Genomic DNA, 17,279 nt, shown 5'->3' with positions numbered 1-17,279 from the left:
ACGGTTAAGATGGTATCACTTTGGTTTTGAATACGAAAAGCTATACAGACACACAGTATAGGTATTAACAAAATCAAAGTCCCTAATTGTCATTTTAGGACTTTTTTCGCGGCTCTAACTATTATGCTACATATTAAATCAAGAACTTAAAATGCTCGAATAATCGGAAGAATACTACAGTTCAACATATTTCTAGAATTAAATTTACTGGTACGTTTTCATAACATTAAAATAAATGAAACAGTAGACAATAACGCGGCTATAAATGTGGAATACAATAATAAAATGATGAATGTGTTGTTACCACACAGCTCTGCAACTAACTCTATTAAGGAGGTTTCTCACTAAACCGTATAAGCCGTAGTATGACCGGATTATGTTTTAAAAATACAAGGTTAATGCTGAAACGTCTCGTGTTTATTAATTATTTTTTCACTACATAGTGTAAAGCAAAGTCGCTTCCCGCGTCTGTCCCCATGTCTGTCCTATCTATCTATCGTATGGTTAGTGGTGAACCTAGTGTCAAAGTTGTTCAAGTCGCCCGAAGTCCTTTGTGGCTTAACGAATGTTATCTTAATTGACAACAACCGGGATCGACTTTATTACGTGCCCACTGGTGTACGAAGACGCCCAGTTCTAATACCACTATGCGGTCACCCATCTATGGAATGACCGCGCCAAGGCTAAGGAGTTCGATGTTCATTTTAAGTTATATTGGTCATTAGTTTAAGTTGTTTGGGGTCTCCTGACTTTCTTGTACATGATATATGGCACTGCCGTCCCTTGCTTCACACATCTCCTTAGCTTATCCTTAGCACTTATGGATAGAATAAATATGAAGTAACAAGAAAAATAGCTTTTACCAGCCTATTCCGGTTATAGTACATTCATGTATGAGATAACTCCTTAACATTTATATCTAAATAACGTTTCATATACGACCGCTAAGCCGTTATTTAATGTTTAGTTCAAAAGGATTAACTTGCAAATAGAGTTATCGTCTAGTTTGGGATTTGTTTGCAGCTGCCAAAACTGTATTGCAAGGAAATTATTATTTTGTATTTATGATATTAAATCATTCTAAAAATATGTTTGCAAATCAAATGAAAATATAAAAAGAGACCCACTTTCGCACTAAACAAACACAGTACAACTAGGTAAAAACCAACAAATTTTGGATCTAGAAAATATAGGTGTCGGGAATCGAACCTGGCTCGCTGTGCCACGCACGCCACTGAATCAGCCTTTTTAGATTTACCTCATCTGACAACGAATGATCGATGAACTTGATAGTCACTGTACAGTACATTGCTTCTTTGGTTACATTGCTTCTTTGGTATAACGTATTACTGACCATAATTTCAGGCATAATGCAATGTACTATGTACTTCGTAATTGCTTCTAAGTACTCGTCACTGAAGTACACGTGATAGGTACAAAATATAATGCTTTTAAATAAAATAACAGACAGATTTTTTATTTTACTCTTTATTTGCTCATAGCTAAGTCTTCGTAGCAGCAATCTTATTTCTATGAACTTTTTCCTGTATTCTAAACCACCACGTAGATGTGATCCTCCACGAGAGCTGCAGCAGGCCCAGTATTGTGAGGATACTGCAGCCAAAGAACATGTTGAACAGTCCTCCTAGTTGTGCTGAAATATAAAAGACCAGTGAAAAACTAATCAACATTTATATAGATATTCTAAATATTTTTTTGCATTAATGTTTCCTTGTTTGCCTCAATGTTCTTAATAACTGGGCCTATCCTAATACTGGTTAAAAGCCTGTCCCATGAATTTCTATAGAAAAAGAGCGACAAAATTAAATTATGATGCTTTTAGGTAGGTAGGTAGATAAGGAATGTCTAGAACCCTTGCAACTCCTCGTCTCCCACCTGTGGTTTGTTGCTTTAACCCAGCTGCAGCAACAGAAACTTCTGTTTGGTTTCTAATGTGACAAGTGCGTGTTTGTTACGAAAATAATAAATCTACTACATTACTTACAAAATAAATCTAAATATGTGTAGTAAGCCCATCGTTGTTTCGTGATCTTCTCACGTTTCTGAATGAACGTTCTCACGATAGTCACTCTGCTGAAGTTTAAACCCTGACTGTAAATTAAATTAAACAATTTATTACATCAGTCTTACATCGAATTTTGTCATTGGCAATATACTTTTTACATTTTTTTCGCTAGATGCTTAAGACCGGCTGCAGTTAATAAAATTTCGAATTGATGATAACAATTGGAATTGAAATCCGTCACTCTATACTCATTGGATAAAACTGGGACTTCTTTGACTTGCAATGGACTAAACATATCGTTTCACAAATTGATTAACAGACAGCCAGCATAGATTACCTGTAAAGACTTACACATTCATAACAGGAAAATAAAATAATATAATGCTTTCCTTACTAGAATCGATTAAGTGGTTTTATAGTTGGGTCCAGTTTGAAGCTCCAGGTCCTGAAGAGGTTGGTGTTGACGTCACAAGTTGGTGGACACCTGCAGGACTCGGGAGTAGTTAGAGCAACTGTCAAAACAAAGGCGGATTAGCATTTTACAAACATACAAATAACGGACACAAAGTACAACCAGACTCGAAACAATTATTTGTGGATAGCACAAATCATTTTTCCGTGTGGGAATCGAACTTACGACCTCCCGACGCAAAGGAAGCGGCGTGGCGACCTAAACCAATACGCCACGGAGTATAGAATTTGAATAGAGTTCCAGCCATTATAATGAATTTAGTCTGTTCTTCCGATCAAAATACATCAGTGAAATTCTTCAAAAAGGGCGGGTGCGTAGAAGGGTCTGGTAAATTTAAGAATTTAATTCTTCTTTTAATTCTTAAATTTACCAGATCTTCCCAACCCAGGAGTAAAACCTGTCGTCTCTGTAGTATTAAATATCGTAGTTTATGATTTTACCTTTAGCATAAAGCGCACACTTCATTCTTTGAGCATCACAGTAGTGGACTCCCTTTGGTCTCGGATGCACCATTCGCACGCAATGGCATAGTCTTACGGTGTTTGCCATCTCGCATTCTACCATGCAGTATCTCCTGAAATAATTTTTATCGAAAGGTCAAATGGTCCTTATTAACTTACAACAGTTTTTGAGCTAGCATTGAGGCAGGTGGGTGGTTTAATTAGATACATTCTAGCAATAAGAGTTGCTGCTAAAAAATGTAGCAATTCTGTTGGTAAAATAGACTTTGGTGAAAACGCAACCGGATTCAGACATTGTGTTATCATTGTGTAATCTTCAAAAAGAGGATACTTTTCGAAAATCTATGTTTAAAAGAAAAAACAAAGACAAGAATATGATAGCACGGCCAGCTGTAGAGAGTCACGAGCTAAAATCAAATAATATTATCAATATACTAATTAACTATGACTAAAGAAAAACTCGTTGGCTTGTAATACCAACTGCATATATTCTTACTTTTTATAAGTAGGAAAGTACGACAATCCATCATCAGACATCGTACACCTCCTGAGGTTCGCACTGAGTCCTCTCGCACCTTCTGTGATAAGGAAACTGCGTGCGTAGTAAGTGACCCATTGCTCGGAGCCAGGGTTCAGAGCAGTGCCGTTGATTGTCGTGTCCACGAAGTGCTGGCTTGCCTGGAGAGCGATCTATAACATGGTTTTATGGAGAATTTTGTTTTAGACCAATTACTGATGGCTGCTATCTGATGATGCATACTAGGTCACATGTTCATGATAGATGCTTTAGCATAAACATAATGAACTAGTATATTAAATTGAAAATCACTGACTGACATTAGTCACCCAGTAATTTGCAATTTTATCCATTAACCAATGATCTCCAGGGGTACTCATGAAGGCCCCATATCATCAAGAAAGCAGTCATTAATCACATGTACGAGTATAATTTTTGTATTGCCAAATTGTTTGGTGACGATGTTTATAATGTTTCTAATGTAAAGCTTTGTGAAAGATGTCATTGTCTGAATTAAGTGCGGTAAAATGTTGTTGTAAGAATTCTGATATTTATGGTCGTTGATGGAAAGCCTAATATCGCTCTCCAAACAGCCCATCGCTTTGTGAGCAGGGCAGTCAACGGCAGACAGCCTGAATGACGTAAATCGAAAAACTTTCTAAAATTCTGTCAAAAAAGAAGGATTAGTATTGTTATATTCTAACCTTCGTCAGGAGTCTTCCTTGCTCTCTCAAAAATGTACTAGAAAAGTAATATCAATAATATGCTACATAAAAAAACATGTGGAAACTTGCTTTCCTGCAAAATCTCCAAAATCCGCACAAATAATCTATATTATTATATTATATACCATATATTATTATCATAAATACTATTTTATCCTTTAGTAAAAAAAAACAACAACACACCGATGACATTTCGAAGTTAAACGTGTATTAGTAATAATTATCACTTGCTCTAACGGTGAAGGAAAACACCGTGATGAAACCTTGCATGTCTAAACATTTGTTTAATATATTTATTGAGGGCATGCAAAGTCCCCAACCCGCACTAGGCCAGTGTGGTGGACTCAAGACCTAACTCTTCCCTCGTATAGGAGAAAACCCTTGCCCTGCATTACGACGGCAACGGGTTAAAAAAAATGTATAAGTAATACATTTTGTCTAATGTCTACTCACAACACCTAGTCTTACCCATTTATACGAGAGGTCAATGTTCAGAGGTCTTTGGGTCTGGTTCACAGCTATCAGAAGACCACTAGTGAAACCAAAAAGGCCTGTGCGCCACGAAGGTGGATATTTTTCTAAATTACCAACACCTTTTTCTCTCATTTCTCTGAAAATATAAAGAGGAAAAACAGTAGTCCTGTTATTATTCAGGAGGTTTGAACTATATGTGTTATTTTAACTGTTACCTTCTTAAAGACCTTCCGTTGAAGACGCAACAGAACCCGTCTCCGGTTATCTCCATTCTAAACAACTCTGAACAATTCATATCTTTTTGGTTCCATTGGCATCTGCAAATTATTTATCACTTACAACATTTTTAGGACCATGAAAGAAAAAACAGCTAAAAGGACTACGGACTTAAAAACTCATTAACATAATGACTTCAATTCTTGAGATCTATGTTTCAATCGTAAAAATTTAGCTGAATCTCAGTCAGCAATAGCTCAATTGACGAACACTTGCCTTATGTGTACGTCATTTGAGATGTGCCCTTTTCAAATGCAAAAGCAATTTTTTTACCTAATAAGAATTTCTTCACAAGTAGCAGTCAGTATCTGACCCGCAGTTTCCACGTCCAGGTCATTGTACTGCAGTAGTTTCTCCAAATTCATCAGGTCTTTTGTATCAAACGGCACGTCTGGAGAGAAGAATGCTGCCAGTTGAGGGAGAACTTTTTGAGCGTAGGTCTTGTTTATGAATGAAGGGTATTTGCTGAAACGATCATTTATTTTAGGCGGAAGATAACAATCGGAGTAGCGTTTTTCTCACATTTCTCACCTAGTTTCTGTTTAAAAACTCAAATAGTCCCTTAGCATTCGATAAATATTATGATAATACTTTAAAAGATTTTTGAATTAACTTTATAAGCCTTTCTTCTACCATTTGCAGTTGACAACTTCTGTTTTCTCAAGATTTGCCAGTAAAACTGGGACAATAGTAGTTTAAATTGTATACATTAAGATAGTGTAATCACATAAGTTACTTACATGGCCGCAAGGAACTCCTGCTTCTTATAAGTACGAAAATTAATCTCCGGGCAGATGACCACCGTAGGGAAGGACATTTTGTTGTGGAGCGTCTTCATCTGCAGCATGTGTGTGGGGCTCTGGAGATAGCGGTCCACGTTCATGATCACGTGCGCCACAGCCAAGAAGAAGAGGAACAGCATTGATGGGATCCAGAACCATCTGTTGAATAGTTAGATAGAAGAATATACGGCTGCTAGCATCGGAATACATTGTGTCATTCTGATTCTAGCATGGCATAGGTCTTTAAAACACATGATATAAATTTCTATGTAAAGAATGAAAAGGTTATTATGTTTTTTTTATATTCATCAGTAATTATAACTCAAAATTTGATCGCATAAATACGTGAGGATCTAATTTCGTACCACTGACGCCATAACTTATGCACTTATCGGACGAAAATATATCTTTACTTTAGACGCGGAAAAGAACTATAAAGCATTATGTTTATTAGCCGCTAATAGATGGTGATGATGATGATAAATTAACGCACATCATACAATATGACAGACATATACCTGATTGATTTATCAGCAAGTCTATTAGCACCATGGAACTGCGTGTGACTGAGCCATTTCAGAGCATCCATTTTTATATTAGAAAATCTTCTCTTATCTACTTCCTTCTTTTTCGGTAACATTTTAATGATTTCATTGGATTTTGTCGTTTTAAATTCTTCAACTAAGTTTGTTGTGGACGCAGAAGTTGTCGACTGATTACTATAGGGTTTATTTTGAATATGATGCTTTTCTCGAAGACGTAACAAGTTTTTCGTTTGCACTGGTAGCCAACATAGGGAGCCAATCTAATGCCACTTACTAGGCAAGCTTGAATCTACAACTATTGATGATAATATAAGTCAAATTTTATAGTTTTTAAATAATTGTTTCTTGCCGCTTTAGGTCAGTTAATAAAGTAAACTAAATATCTCTTCGTTCATGTCGAATTAAGTGTACTTCATCACTTGAAATTAATTTCATGAACCGTGAATCAATCATGTGATGACAATAAATGTAGATGTTATCGCACTTGTTCCCTTTTGTAGGCTGTTTTATTGTGAGCAGTGATTTATGTGCGGTGTCATACGCTAATGAATGGTATGCGTGTACACTTGAACTTTATGGCTTATTCAATTTAGCTGTGAAATTATTGTGGATGTGGATTTGTTTATTGTTTATAATTTTGATTATTATTTTTTTTTTACGCCTCCCTCAGGAAAACTAAGAAACTCTTGCCCAGCAGTGGGTAATAATATATTGTCAAATTTCAAACCTGGGCCAAAATTTTCGTAAAAAATTGTTGATCTAATTCTTTAAACAATTGCTAAACAAAATAATTTTTAGTTCTTTTTTTATTAGCAAAACTGTTTTATGAGCTCCAGTTCAAAGCTTCTAGCTTAGTAAAAGTAATAATTTTGAAATAAAGAATAATCTTGAACCAAAAAGTCTCAATATGGGTATTATTAAAACGAAGTTAAAAAAACAGTACTCTTTACGTCGCATGTAATATTATCTTTCCCAAAAAATACATCACTTGCAATTAATGAATATTGTTGCAAATTCCACTACATATTTACACGAAAAGTCATTTCGTATAAATATTTAATTATATTCCATTGTACACATCCTTAATTACTGTCAACTCCTTTGAGAACTACCGTCATTTTAATAAATATTCTCATTGTTAATGATTCATGCATTGACAGGGTTGTCGAATGCAACTCAATGGTTCAGAAATATCTGAATTGCGTTATATCCATTTAACTGTCGAACATTGTAGATTGGTAATGGAAGTTGTTTGGAAATGGTAGTTATTTTTATTATTCAGTTATTGATAGGATATTATTAAATTTATTTAGGGCTAGGTTCCGCCCGCGACTCCATTCACGTGAAAAGGTTTCCCGTGATAAAAGTATCCTAAATATTGATCTAGGTTATAATTAACTTATTATCCGTTACGTAGTTTACATCCTCACAATTACAATGTTAGTGAGAGTCTGTGATATCAGTGCCCACGACTTAGGACTTAGGCTAAAGGCTACATTTCTTCATACTTCATTTTCTTTCAAGTATCTGCCAGTATAATCTGGGGTGTATCAAAATAGGTCCACTTTTCGAGGTTTCTAATGTGAGTCTTATGTTGACATTCACACATTGGGAACGTTATCAAACTCTGGATTACTATTGAGAACATTACAACGGAAATTAAAAAAAACCGAATAGCTCATTGGCTGACTCGGGAATAAGCCTGCGACTTCTTGTCCTGCAATTGCTAGCTACTGGTCAAATATCTGAGGTGACAGGCAGTCCCTGTAGCAATTATTTACAGTGGACACTATAGGCTAACGAATGTTCAACGTTTAAAATCATATAAATAGTTCATGCGATAAACACTACCTAGAGGCGCTGATCTGTTTTTCTCCTACTATTCAATTGTCCATATTGGTAGGAAATTTCTGCACATTACAAACGTGATACGAAATTAGCGCAATAACTAAATAATGTTTCAATCAGAGCGAATGTCGATTGCATTGTAATACCGCTGTTACATTAAGCGTAATTGTATGATTGCAGTTGTATTGTTTTATAGTTCATTTACAAACATGTCCCTCGGTTTAGTGTTTTAATTGGGATCGTATTGTGTGTCGAGTTTGTGGTTTGGCTTGTTTTCCTTTCTTCTCCTATATTTGATAGAACTTTCTAGAAATAAAAGTTATACATAAATATCATATATGATAAACTTACTCTTCAATCAATTCAATAATTAAGTTAGTTCTCAGAATAATATAATTTTACAAATTTAAATAAATTTATGTTTAGAAACCTCGTGCGTGGCCCTTTTGTGGAGGGATCGATTTTCCCTGTAACGAAATACACTTGCTAGATTTTGAACGCGTGAAACGGATCACAAAACGAATGGTCTGGTCTATTGTTTTAACAAAAAAAATTACGTTTATCCTTCTTTCTCGAAACCGGTCAAATATTCCTATCGACGCCACTTTTTTAACACTTCCAGAAGAACAATCATTGATAAAAGTGAATTAATTTCTGGATGGACGGCCGGACGCAACAATAGACCACGAATAGGCCTTGGCTCAGCAGTGGGACATATGTATATATAGGCGAATAAAAAAAAAGTAAATTAGATACCTAGTAATCTTTCAACGCCTACACAACAAAAGTAGCAAATAACAGGGCAATTAAACTCAACGCGAAAGAAAGAAAAACATACCAAACATAAACACGTATTAACACAGGAAAAACACTCTCGTACAAATGGTAGTATATATTTTATTTAAAGCTTTCTCACGTTGCTTTTCCTTATACGAACTAAGTAAGCAAATTGCTCGCCCAGGGGATGTCTACACGTTTTTTATTCTGATAGTATTGCGAGCGTTGTGAAATATTCAATAGTACTCGTAAGAAAGACTTATTATACCAACTTGGTTACTTTTACAAAAGGATTGGAGTTTCTTTTCGCTTTTGTAATGGCTTAAGGTGTAAGCTTTTGCTTGGCTTTAACGCTCTTTAATATGTAAAGCACTAAGGTCTAGTGATAAAAACGTACGCTTGGTTTCATAGTTAATTAATTTCTTAATTCATAATAAGTAGTACCATCCTTTTCGCTCTAGAACTAGTATTGTATAGAATAGTTATTTGTTAGTGAAAGAGTAGCAAAGGAAATGATTTTCTATCACCATAGGAAATCGACAAACGAAAAGCTCTCGAGATGTTTTGTACGAAAGACTGATCAGCGCTGCAAGAACTATTTTTTTAAGCAATTTTAAATGGCAAACGCTCGCAGTTTCGTACAGAGTGTAAGATATTGTACAACATTAAAATGTCTTGTTGCTTAAACATTCAGTGAATTACATCTTTTTATATTCCCAACTTTTAGTAAGCGTATTCTTGTACACTTATAAACCGTAAGAATGCATTTGAAGTGTTTTTATACACGGCTTTCGCTACTAAAATCAGGCGGCATAAATGCCAATTACGTTTTACGAGTATGGCCAATGATTGGACATTATACGACTATTGTAAACATTGAAACAGACACACACCAGCCGTAAACATTTATGGAGCCACTCAAATCGAAGCCTTACTAAACGATAAACTTGAGGGCACCGATGTATATTGTAGAGGTAGAAAAGCTCATTATGTAATTTCACTAGTTAAACTGTACTTCTTCTTGTTCGTATCAATGGTGTTTTTAAAGTCTTATCTACTATAATATACAGGCTACATATATTGTAATACTAATGACTAGATATACGTATACTTTGCTCAGAAGTTGGCTTCGGCAATGGCGTTAACTGCATATTTTTTTATTTCTAAGGCTACGATTTTTGTTATGAATTAGTATTGAAATAGCTTAAGATGTAATTGAGGTGTAAATTAATTTTGAATCAACGTGGACAACGCGGCATTCTTATAAGATGTGGGTTTTAAATTCTACATGACAATTTGCAAACTAAAGTTTGATTACATTTGCGTTTCATAGGTACATGTTAATTTTATTAGATACTGACAGGACTGATTGGCTTCACATATTATACTGGGTTCGATTAGTTGAGGTCCTGTCTCGTTCCCGGTTCTAACTTGTTACCTAGGTTTGCCAGGATCTATTTTAATGGTTTTATAAACAGCCTATAGTAAGTAGAATGGTACGGAAAGTATATTTTTATGATACATCTTTAAAATCAACTTTGCATATTTAAGCCTATGATTTCATTTCATTGTTTTTCGGCCATTTCAATAACGGCCGCAGCAAGCGACGGTCGCGCTAATAAAATTCAATTTTATAATATTTTTTATTGATTGTTTTATTTTTATATTTCATTATTTTATTACTTCGGATACTGTTATGGATATTTTCAGTTTTACTGTCGTATAAAAACGTCCGTTTCCTTCATTAGGATAAGAAAACAATCAAATGTTACGGGTTTATGTCGCACGTTTTGTTTCCAAATAAAACTGTGTCGTTTCGATGTTGACATTTTGTAGGAATATTTTTATATCAGTTTTACTACAACACGTAATATTCCGAGACAATCAATAAAACGTTATGAAGAAAGATTCAGGAGAAAAGTTCAGAACTCTTGCAAAAACGCATTCTGATCCTTCTTTACTGAATTATTAAGCCGCTTTAGTGACTCTGGTCACACAATTTTCTGGAATTAACACAGTATCGTCCAATTATGGCATGACATAGTCATCCTAAATGCATTACCAAATTAAGTACACTCTCAAAATACGTTTACATAGGTTATTGAAATACAACCTTAGTCTAGTGCTTCTTGTACACACCAAGTGATAACACGTTAAAACACCAAAAGACACAAACGAAAACTGATAAAAATTCAAATATAAATCACAATAGCAACTCTCACATATATTTTCATGAGCTTAAGTCTCATAAAAGTCTCGCTATCGAGTCTAATATTTATGTAGGGGCTGTGTCGTATGCGTGGATATTTCTTTATTTTATTTCCCCCGTGAACGTCGTACATGACCGTATCTCTTGATAAAAGCCTTCACAATACGCTGAATATTGTGGAATGTACTGTTTATTGAACACTTTGAATGCCTTCGATGCGCTCGAAATTAAACGGGTCTGTTATGGGAAATACCCGCTCTGGTATTGGCGATTTCACTTGGATAATTCCTTTGGTATTATTGGTAATAAAAGGATGAGAATAAGAGGAATGTTTTGAGGACTTAATAAACATAAATGCTTTAGTCATAATAAATTTGTTTTCATTTAATAATCAAATGTTCAAAACGGAGTGAGAACATTTTTTGGAGGTTCAATTTTGAGCAATCAAAACGGTGGCGTAGCACTTTTGTAGCAGTGCTACGGCGTAGAGTCTTTAGACCTCAACGAATTCGGCTCAATATTTTCTATTGCAGTGTGTGTCGTTATTAAGATTTATTTGGAACAAGTAACATTTGAATGCGCTTTTGATAATTACTTTAGTGTTAGTCCCCGAAAGTAAGTATCAAAATCTTTTGTGACTTTAATGCTACGGAGTAATTGTAGAAGTGCTACGCCGTAGCGTTCGTAGAACTAATTAAACATCACAATAGAGGTTATTACGCTGACCAGTCATTAACAAGCATAATGAAATGCTTTCATTAACCCTTTTCCGCTAAAACTAGCAGCAAGGAAGTTAATAAACATAATCTATTTAGTGGAACTCATGTTGACCGTGACGTAGGTGTGAAGTCGTAACAAAACGTTGTCGGCACGCGATCATCATCACAATCAGCGGTCGGTCACCCTCGGCTAACTTCGGTCACGCTCGGCTACACTCGGCCACACTCGGCTATTCTCGGTCACCGTCGGCCATCGCCGGCTATTGTTCGTAATTAATTGTATCCTTTCCGATGCGTATCGCGCAACGATTTGTACTTGTTTAGGGTTGCTGCTTATCGATAAAGGGTGTTTTTTCGGTTCAAAATATTTATGTAGATGTTATCAACGTTCTTGTTTATTAGTTGAAATTAAAGTTTAGTGATTTGATAAGAATCTAAGCTGCTTTTTTAGTAAATATTGTATCGGTAGTTTATAGTTTATAACCTTTGTTACCATCTTATTTTTACAATTAATACATTAATTGAATTTGTTTTGAAATATAGATTAATTCTATGAATCTCTTAATCGGTTGTCAAAAATTTTAGTTCTTATAACAGTTGATCCCAAAGCAAATACCAGATCAAAGTACAAGTTCCAAAGTCCATTTCATAACTTACTAGCGGACGGGCCCGACCTTGTCCGGGTATAGTACAATTTTATCCCGTTGATTCCATTTCCATGGGAATTTTGATACCATCGATCTATCCCGTTTAAACCTGGTCCCGACAGTTACAAACATATTATAAAAGAATTAACCAATTTAGTTTTGTTGCTGAAAATATACGCGCGTACATACATTTCGGTGATTCATTTTTATTTATATAATATTAAGATGTCATAGATTTACGTTTGTACAAAACTCACGTATTTGGACGCTGCATGTGCATTCAGTCCGTACAACCCTAGTGAAGGTGCAGAGCGCATTAGGGGTGACAGATGCGCGGCTCGTGACGTCACACGTGATGCGAATTAATTCACTGTGATGAATACTACTGAATACCCCACAATCATTTGATTCCGTTCATATAGATTGATGAGTGGAAAGAATGGCGGTTTTGTACGCACTTGTTAGTGTATATTTAAATATTAAACTGGTTTTAATAGGAATTTAAAATATTTGTCTCTTTACGAAGTACTTCCTTTAAAATAAAAAAATAATTAGTTAAAGATATCTTTCGCGAACTTTCCATTACATACATTTTTATCTTTAAGTTTTATTTTAAAGAATAATAAGCTTTTTTTAACACATGACTATCCCACAGCTGGGCAAGGGAGGGTTCGAAATTTTCCTTCACCCATAGTTATAATTATTGAAGCTACGTGTGCGTTACATAAAACTTCACTTCGTTACACAAAATTCTTTGGTGTGTTGCTTCGGCTATCATCGCACTCATAATATAACAATAGGCTACAAAGGCACATACCCATACTTTTAAATAAATATAACACGCTACAGCTCAAATGATGTTTTCAAGACTTATAATTACTGTAAGAGATTTCATTTATAAGTTAGGTTGACAGCCCTATTTTACGTGTAGAGCGCATTAACCGTGACAAATGTTTAGTTCGCGTGGTGTTTGTGACTTGTGATGTGACAACCCTGTGAACTAGTCGCTAATGTGCCCTTTAATTGACCTTGTAAATAGGGCTGTAAAGAAATTAGATCAAGTTTATTATATTGTCGTACATCGTTGAAGTAACCTTGCCTTTGTTATCAAAAATATGCCTTTTTCTTATAAAAAACTTAATTTGGATACTTTGTATTTCTTTAGGATTACATAAAACTAGCAAACTCACGATTCCATTAATTTCTAAGCTTCGTTTTGATTTAATTAAAATCTTCTAAACCATTTACTATTTGCGTAAGTATGAAACCAAAAATCTATTTAGACACAAGTAATTATCGAACATCGGAATAGTAACGATATAACTTCGGATTGAATAAATATAATCCGAATATAGTAGGACTACAACGGAAGTCATATCGGCTTGCGTTTTTCTTAATTGACATTGACAGCTTCTATCAACTAGTGTTAAAATTTCACCCTACAGCACATCCTGAAATTCTCGTCATAACTAAAAAATCCCCTCAAACACATCTCCTACAATTTTTGATCTATCACATCAATTAATAACTCATCAATTTACAAAAACACACCTAGCCCATACTGGCCACAGCAAACAAAGCCTGCTAATCCCCAGACCGACTCCCAATCACTAGCACTTAGACATTAATCAAGAGAAATGAGTTTGTAAGTCCGCACTTAGGGACGTAACTTGTCCATACTTATTAAGTGTCAATATCGATAAGGGCGGTACACAATGGACCCGCAATCATGTATTAATTCAATCTATAACAACCCTAAGGGTTTGTGCCGATTGAGTTCATGAGAACTGAAATATTTTGTGAATTTGGCAACAGATCTAGATTTTTTTTAAATACCGTGTTAAGAATTTTTTTTAGCAGATGCGAGGTGCTGTTTATTTGAAGTACTTATTATTAAAATGATCCATCATTGAATAAAAATCTGTCATCAACTAGAGTTTTTTTTTACTTTAGCAATTTCAATATGAAATTGACTACATAATTGATGTTGTCATAACATAGTGGTAATTACATGGCTTGTCAGAATAGCACAATTCCATGAATTTAACACCGCATTTGGGGTTAACGCGAATATATCTTTGCACCAGTTAACAATAAAATGCTCGTCAGAAAAACCAAAATAAACGAGAAAATTAAAGAGAAAAAAGATATAATTGGGTAGTTGACTGGGTATTTATTTATTTATCGTATGGTTAGTGGTCAACCTAGTGTCAAAGTTGTTCAAGCCGCCCAAGAGGCCTTTGACGTGGCTTAACGACTGTTATATCTTAGTAGACAACAGCCGGGACCGACTTTTTACGTGCCCTCCGAAGCACGGAGACGCCCAGTTCAAATACCACTATGCGGTCACCCATCTATAGAATGACCGCGCCAATGGTTGCTTAACCCACAGATCGTTTACTGACCGGTGAGCGCAACTGGCTATGGGCGCCTCTGTTGACTGGGTTAACGAAAAATATTAAACTATTTTTAAATGGTTCATCCAAAATGCTCACGTTGTGTGATTTTTTGTAAATAATTTTGAAAGACTAAAACATTTTATAAGGCACTCGTTTGACATAAGACACTGTGACGTCACTATGTCGTATTTCTATAGTAAAATGTGTTCCATAAAGAGTAGCTGATTTGAACGTCAGTCATCTCCTGTATTATCTGCAATTACGAGTTAACACTTCAATTAAAATGTAACAAAAAAATAACATTCCCAAAATCTCTCAATTAATTACTATAATAAAAACACTCTTTACTTTTAAAAGCCTCCCAGTCACGTACAAACCAAACAAAACCCCCTACAATCTCCTCTAGCCGCTGTCAATCGTCATTACAAGATATAGTTGTTGCTCATTGGTCTGTAATACTGTGTAATCTCCTTGTATTGGGACGTAACACGACGGAACAACCGGGGCCGCGTGTCGTGCCGACAATTACAACGAAAGTCTTCGATGATTTACTGTTACTTGGTGTAGTTTGGTACAAGTTAGAAGTTTTGAGAGCTATTTGAATGTACTTTTGGGATCGTTAAATATTTTCGATTCGAAAAAGATGGTATTCTAGTTGAGTTCGTTTGTAATTTGTTCATAAATACTTTACATTTCGGGTGAAGTGTTATTTTTTTTCTGATCGTACCGCTAAAGACTCCATTTAATAAAAAATGGCTTGTCTTTTCGATTATACTTTTTACAATGTTTTGAGTCTAACCTTAAGTTATCAGTGACATGCTGAAAACAAACAAATTACTTCATTTTCTTTCCTAAACAAAGCGCCAATATTTTTTAGAAATACATTTCTTATTGCTTAAGCGTCTTTAATTGTAAGTTTGTACAACTGCCATGGCATAAGATTTAAGGGAGTTATATATTAAAAGAACATAAACATGATAAGTTCGCTTATAACTTGGAGCAGACTGTTCTAACAGTGGGCAGCACTTATTGGATACGCGCAGTTATTACACATGTTAGTGGTCTGTTATTACGATCACTTTGTACTACAACACTATTAACTATTAGTTCATAGTTTATATAGACGTAGAGAATTATAAAGTTTAATAGTGATTTATAGTAGTGCCTCTGGTTTTCGGGTCGTTGAGGTAGGTCATGCTAGTCGTATGATTGTATATTAGATTACGTAATTAATGAATATGAAAAGTACCCTTAAGGTTTTGCTAATTCGCTGCTGTTAAACGGGAGATCCTAGTTTGACTCGCATAAGATAATAAATAAAAAAATAAAACCTCACTTTAATACCTTTAACACATTGCGATTCCGTGACGTGACGCTCGAATACATATTATTAAGTAACATAAAGCACAGACGGTCACAAAGCGACTATTTTCATCACTACTAATTTTTCATGACGTCAGATTATTGTGTCGAAAGCTAGTACTAGTAGAAAACCGCCAACAGACAGGGCTAGAAGGACACTGTGACTCAACATAACATACTAAGCTAACAGCTCCCAAATAAAATTACCCAAATAAAGTACGTGAAGAAAACATGCCCTTAAAAACAGCTTCAAACAAAAAGGCATTTCGGAAACAATGTAAATAATTCACCTCACCTCTAAAAGGGCTTTAATGAAGGCCAAATCACGGAATGTGACCGCAACGTAATTCCGCAGCCGTGTGTCGCGGATATGTCCGAATATTTGCGGATATGAGCGCGCGGCGGATATATAAGGCCTGAGTTGGGTCGACATCTGACTGATGTTGTGGCCGCCCCCTGCTGTCCGTGAATAATTTATGTGTGTGCGTGTGTGTTTGTGTGTTCGTGTGTGTGTGTGCGTGTGTTCGTGTGTGTGTTTGTGTGTGTTTGATTTAAGAATTGGTTTGTTTTAGTGACATTTTTAGATGGAGGGCCACAGGTTCGTTATTTGATGACGGTTAGTTTTTCATGGTATTTTGTTTTGTGTTCTCGGATTAGTTTTGTTTTTGCGAGGGTAGAGAATGATTGCTCACTTTCTATAGTTTGTGTTGGTTATAAAGCGAAATATTTTTTAGTCCATATTCTTTAACATTTTTTATGATAAACAAAAAGTTATTTACTATTTCTGATAGCAAATTATCATAATGGATAAAAGTTGTGTAACCTAGTCTTTTTCAAAAATACGTGACAAAAAATGCAAAGAAAGCCGAAACAATAAAGAATTTTATGAAAAACATTGTGTTTTAACTGTACGACTTTTAAGAGTTTTGAGAGGTTACAAGCGCATTACACTGATAGTTGTATCAAATATAAATCATACAAAAATACTCTACGTTCCTTCAAAACATCAACGACAAAAATCCTTTCAAATTCCAGCCAGT

The 17,279-nt window shown here is 35.2% G+C and overlaps 1 protein-coding gene across 1 annotated transcript; it reads right to left on the bottom strand.

The window, feature by feature from the left end:
- Nucleotides 1-1,502: 1,502 nt before the first annotated feature.
- On the bottom strand, nt 1,503-6,497 carry LOC142974181 (sodium channel protein Nach-like). The gene is made up of 10 exons (XM_076116344.1): nt 6,252-6,497; nt 5,692-5,892; nt 5,225-5,416; nt 4,891-4,992; nt 4,670-4,811; nt 3,456-3,649; nt 2,939-3,072; nt 2,421-2,538; nt 2,006-2,112; nt 1,503-1,654 (listed from the first exon to the last, which is right to left on the bottom strand). The coding sequence occupies exons 1-10, from the start codon at nt 6,371-6,373 to the stop codon at nt 1,503-1,505; spliced, it is 1,464 nt and encodes a 487-aa protein (XP_075972459.1). The 5' UTR covers nt 6,374-6,497.
- Nucleotides 6,498-17,279: the final 10,782 nt, after the last annotated feature.

The sequence above is a fragment of the Anticarsia gemmatalis genome, chromosome 7 (assembly GCF_050436995.1).
Source record: "Anticarsia gemmatalis isolate Benzon Research Colony breed Stoneville strain chromosome 7, ilAntGemm2 primary, whole genome shotgun sequence".
Lineage (NCBI taxonomy): Eukaryota > Metazoa > Arthropoda > Insecta > Lepidoptera > Erebidae > Anticarsia > Anticarsia gemmatalis.
Note: the sequence above shows the minus strand (reverse complement) of the source record. Positions and strands in the feature narration are given on the sequence as shown.

Coding starts and splice junctions, on each gene's coding strand:
- LOC142974181 (XM_076116344.1), bottom strand. CDS start 6,373: ATGTTACCGAAAAAGAAGGAAGTAGATAAGAGAAGATTTTCTAATATA. Junction 3,650..4,669: donor TTGACCTCTCGTATAAATGG/GTAAGACTAGGT, acceptor ACCATGTTATAG/ATCGCTCTCCAGGCAAGCCA. Junction 1,655..2,005: donor CACATATTTAGATTTATTTT/GTAAGTAATGTA, acceptor TTTATATTTCAG/CACAACTAGGAGGACTGTTC.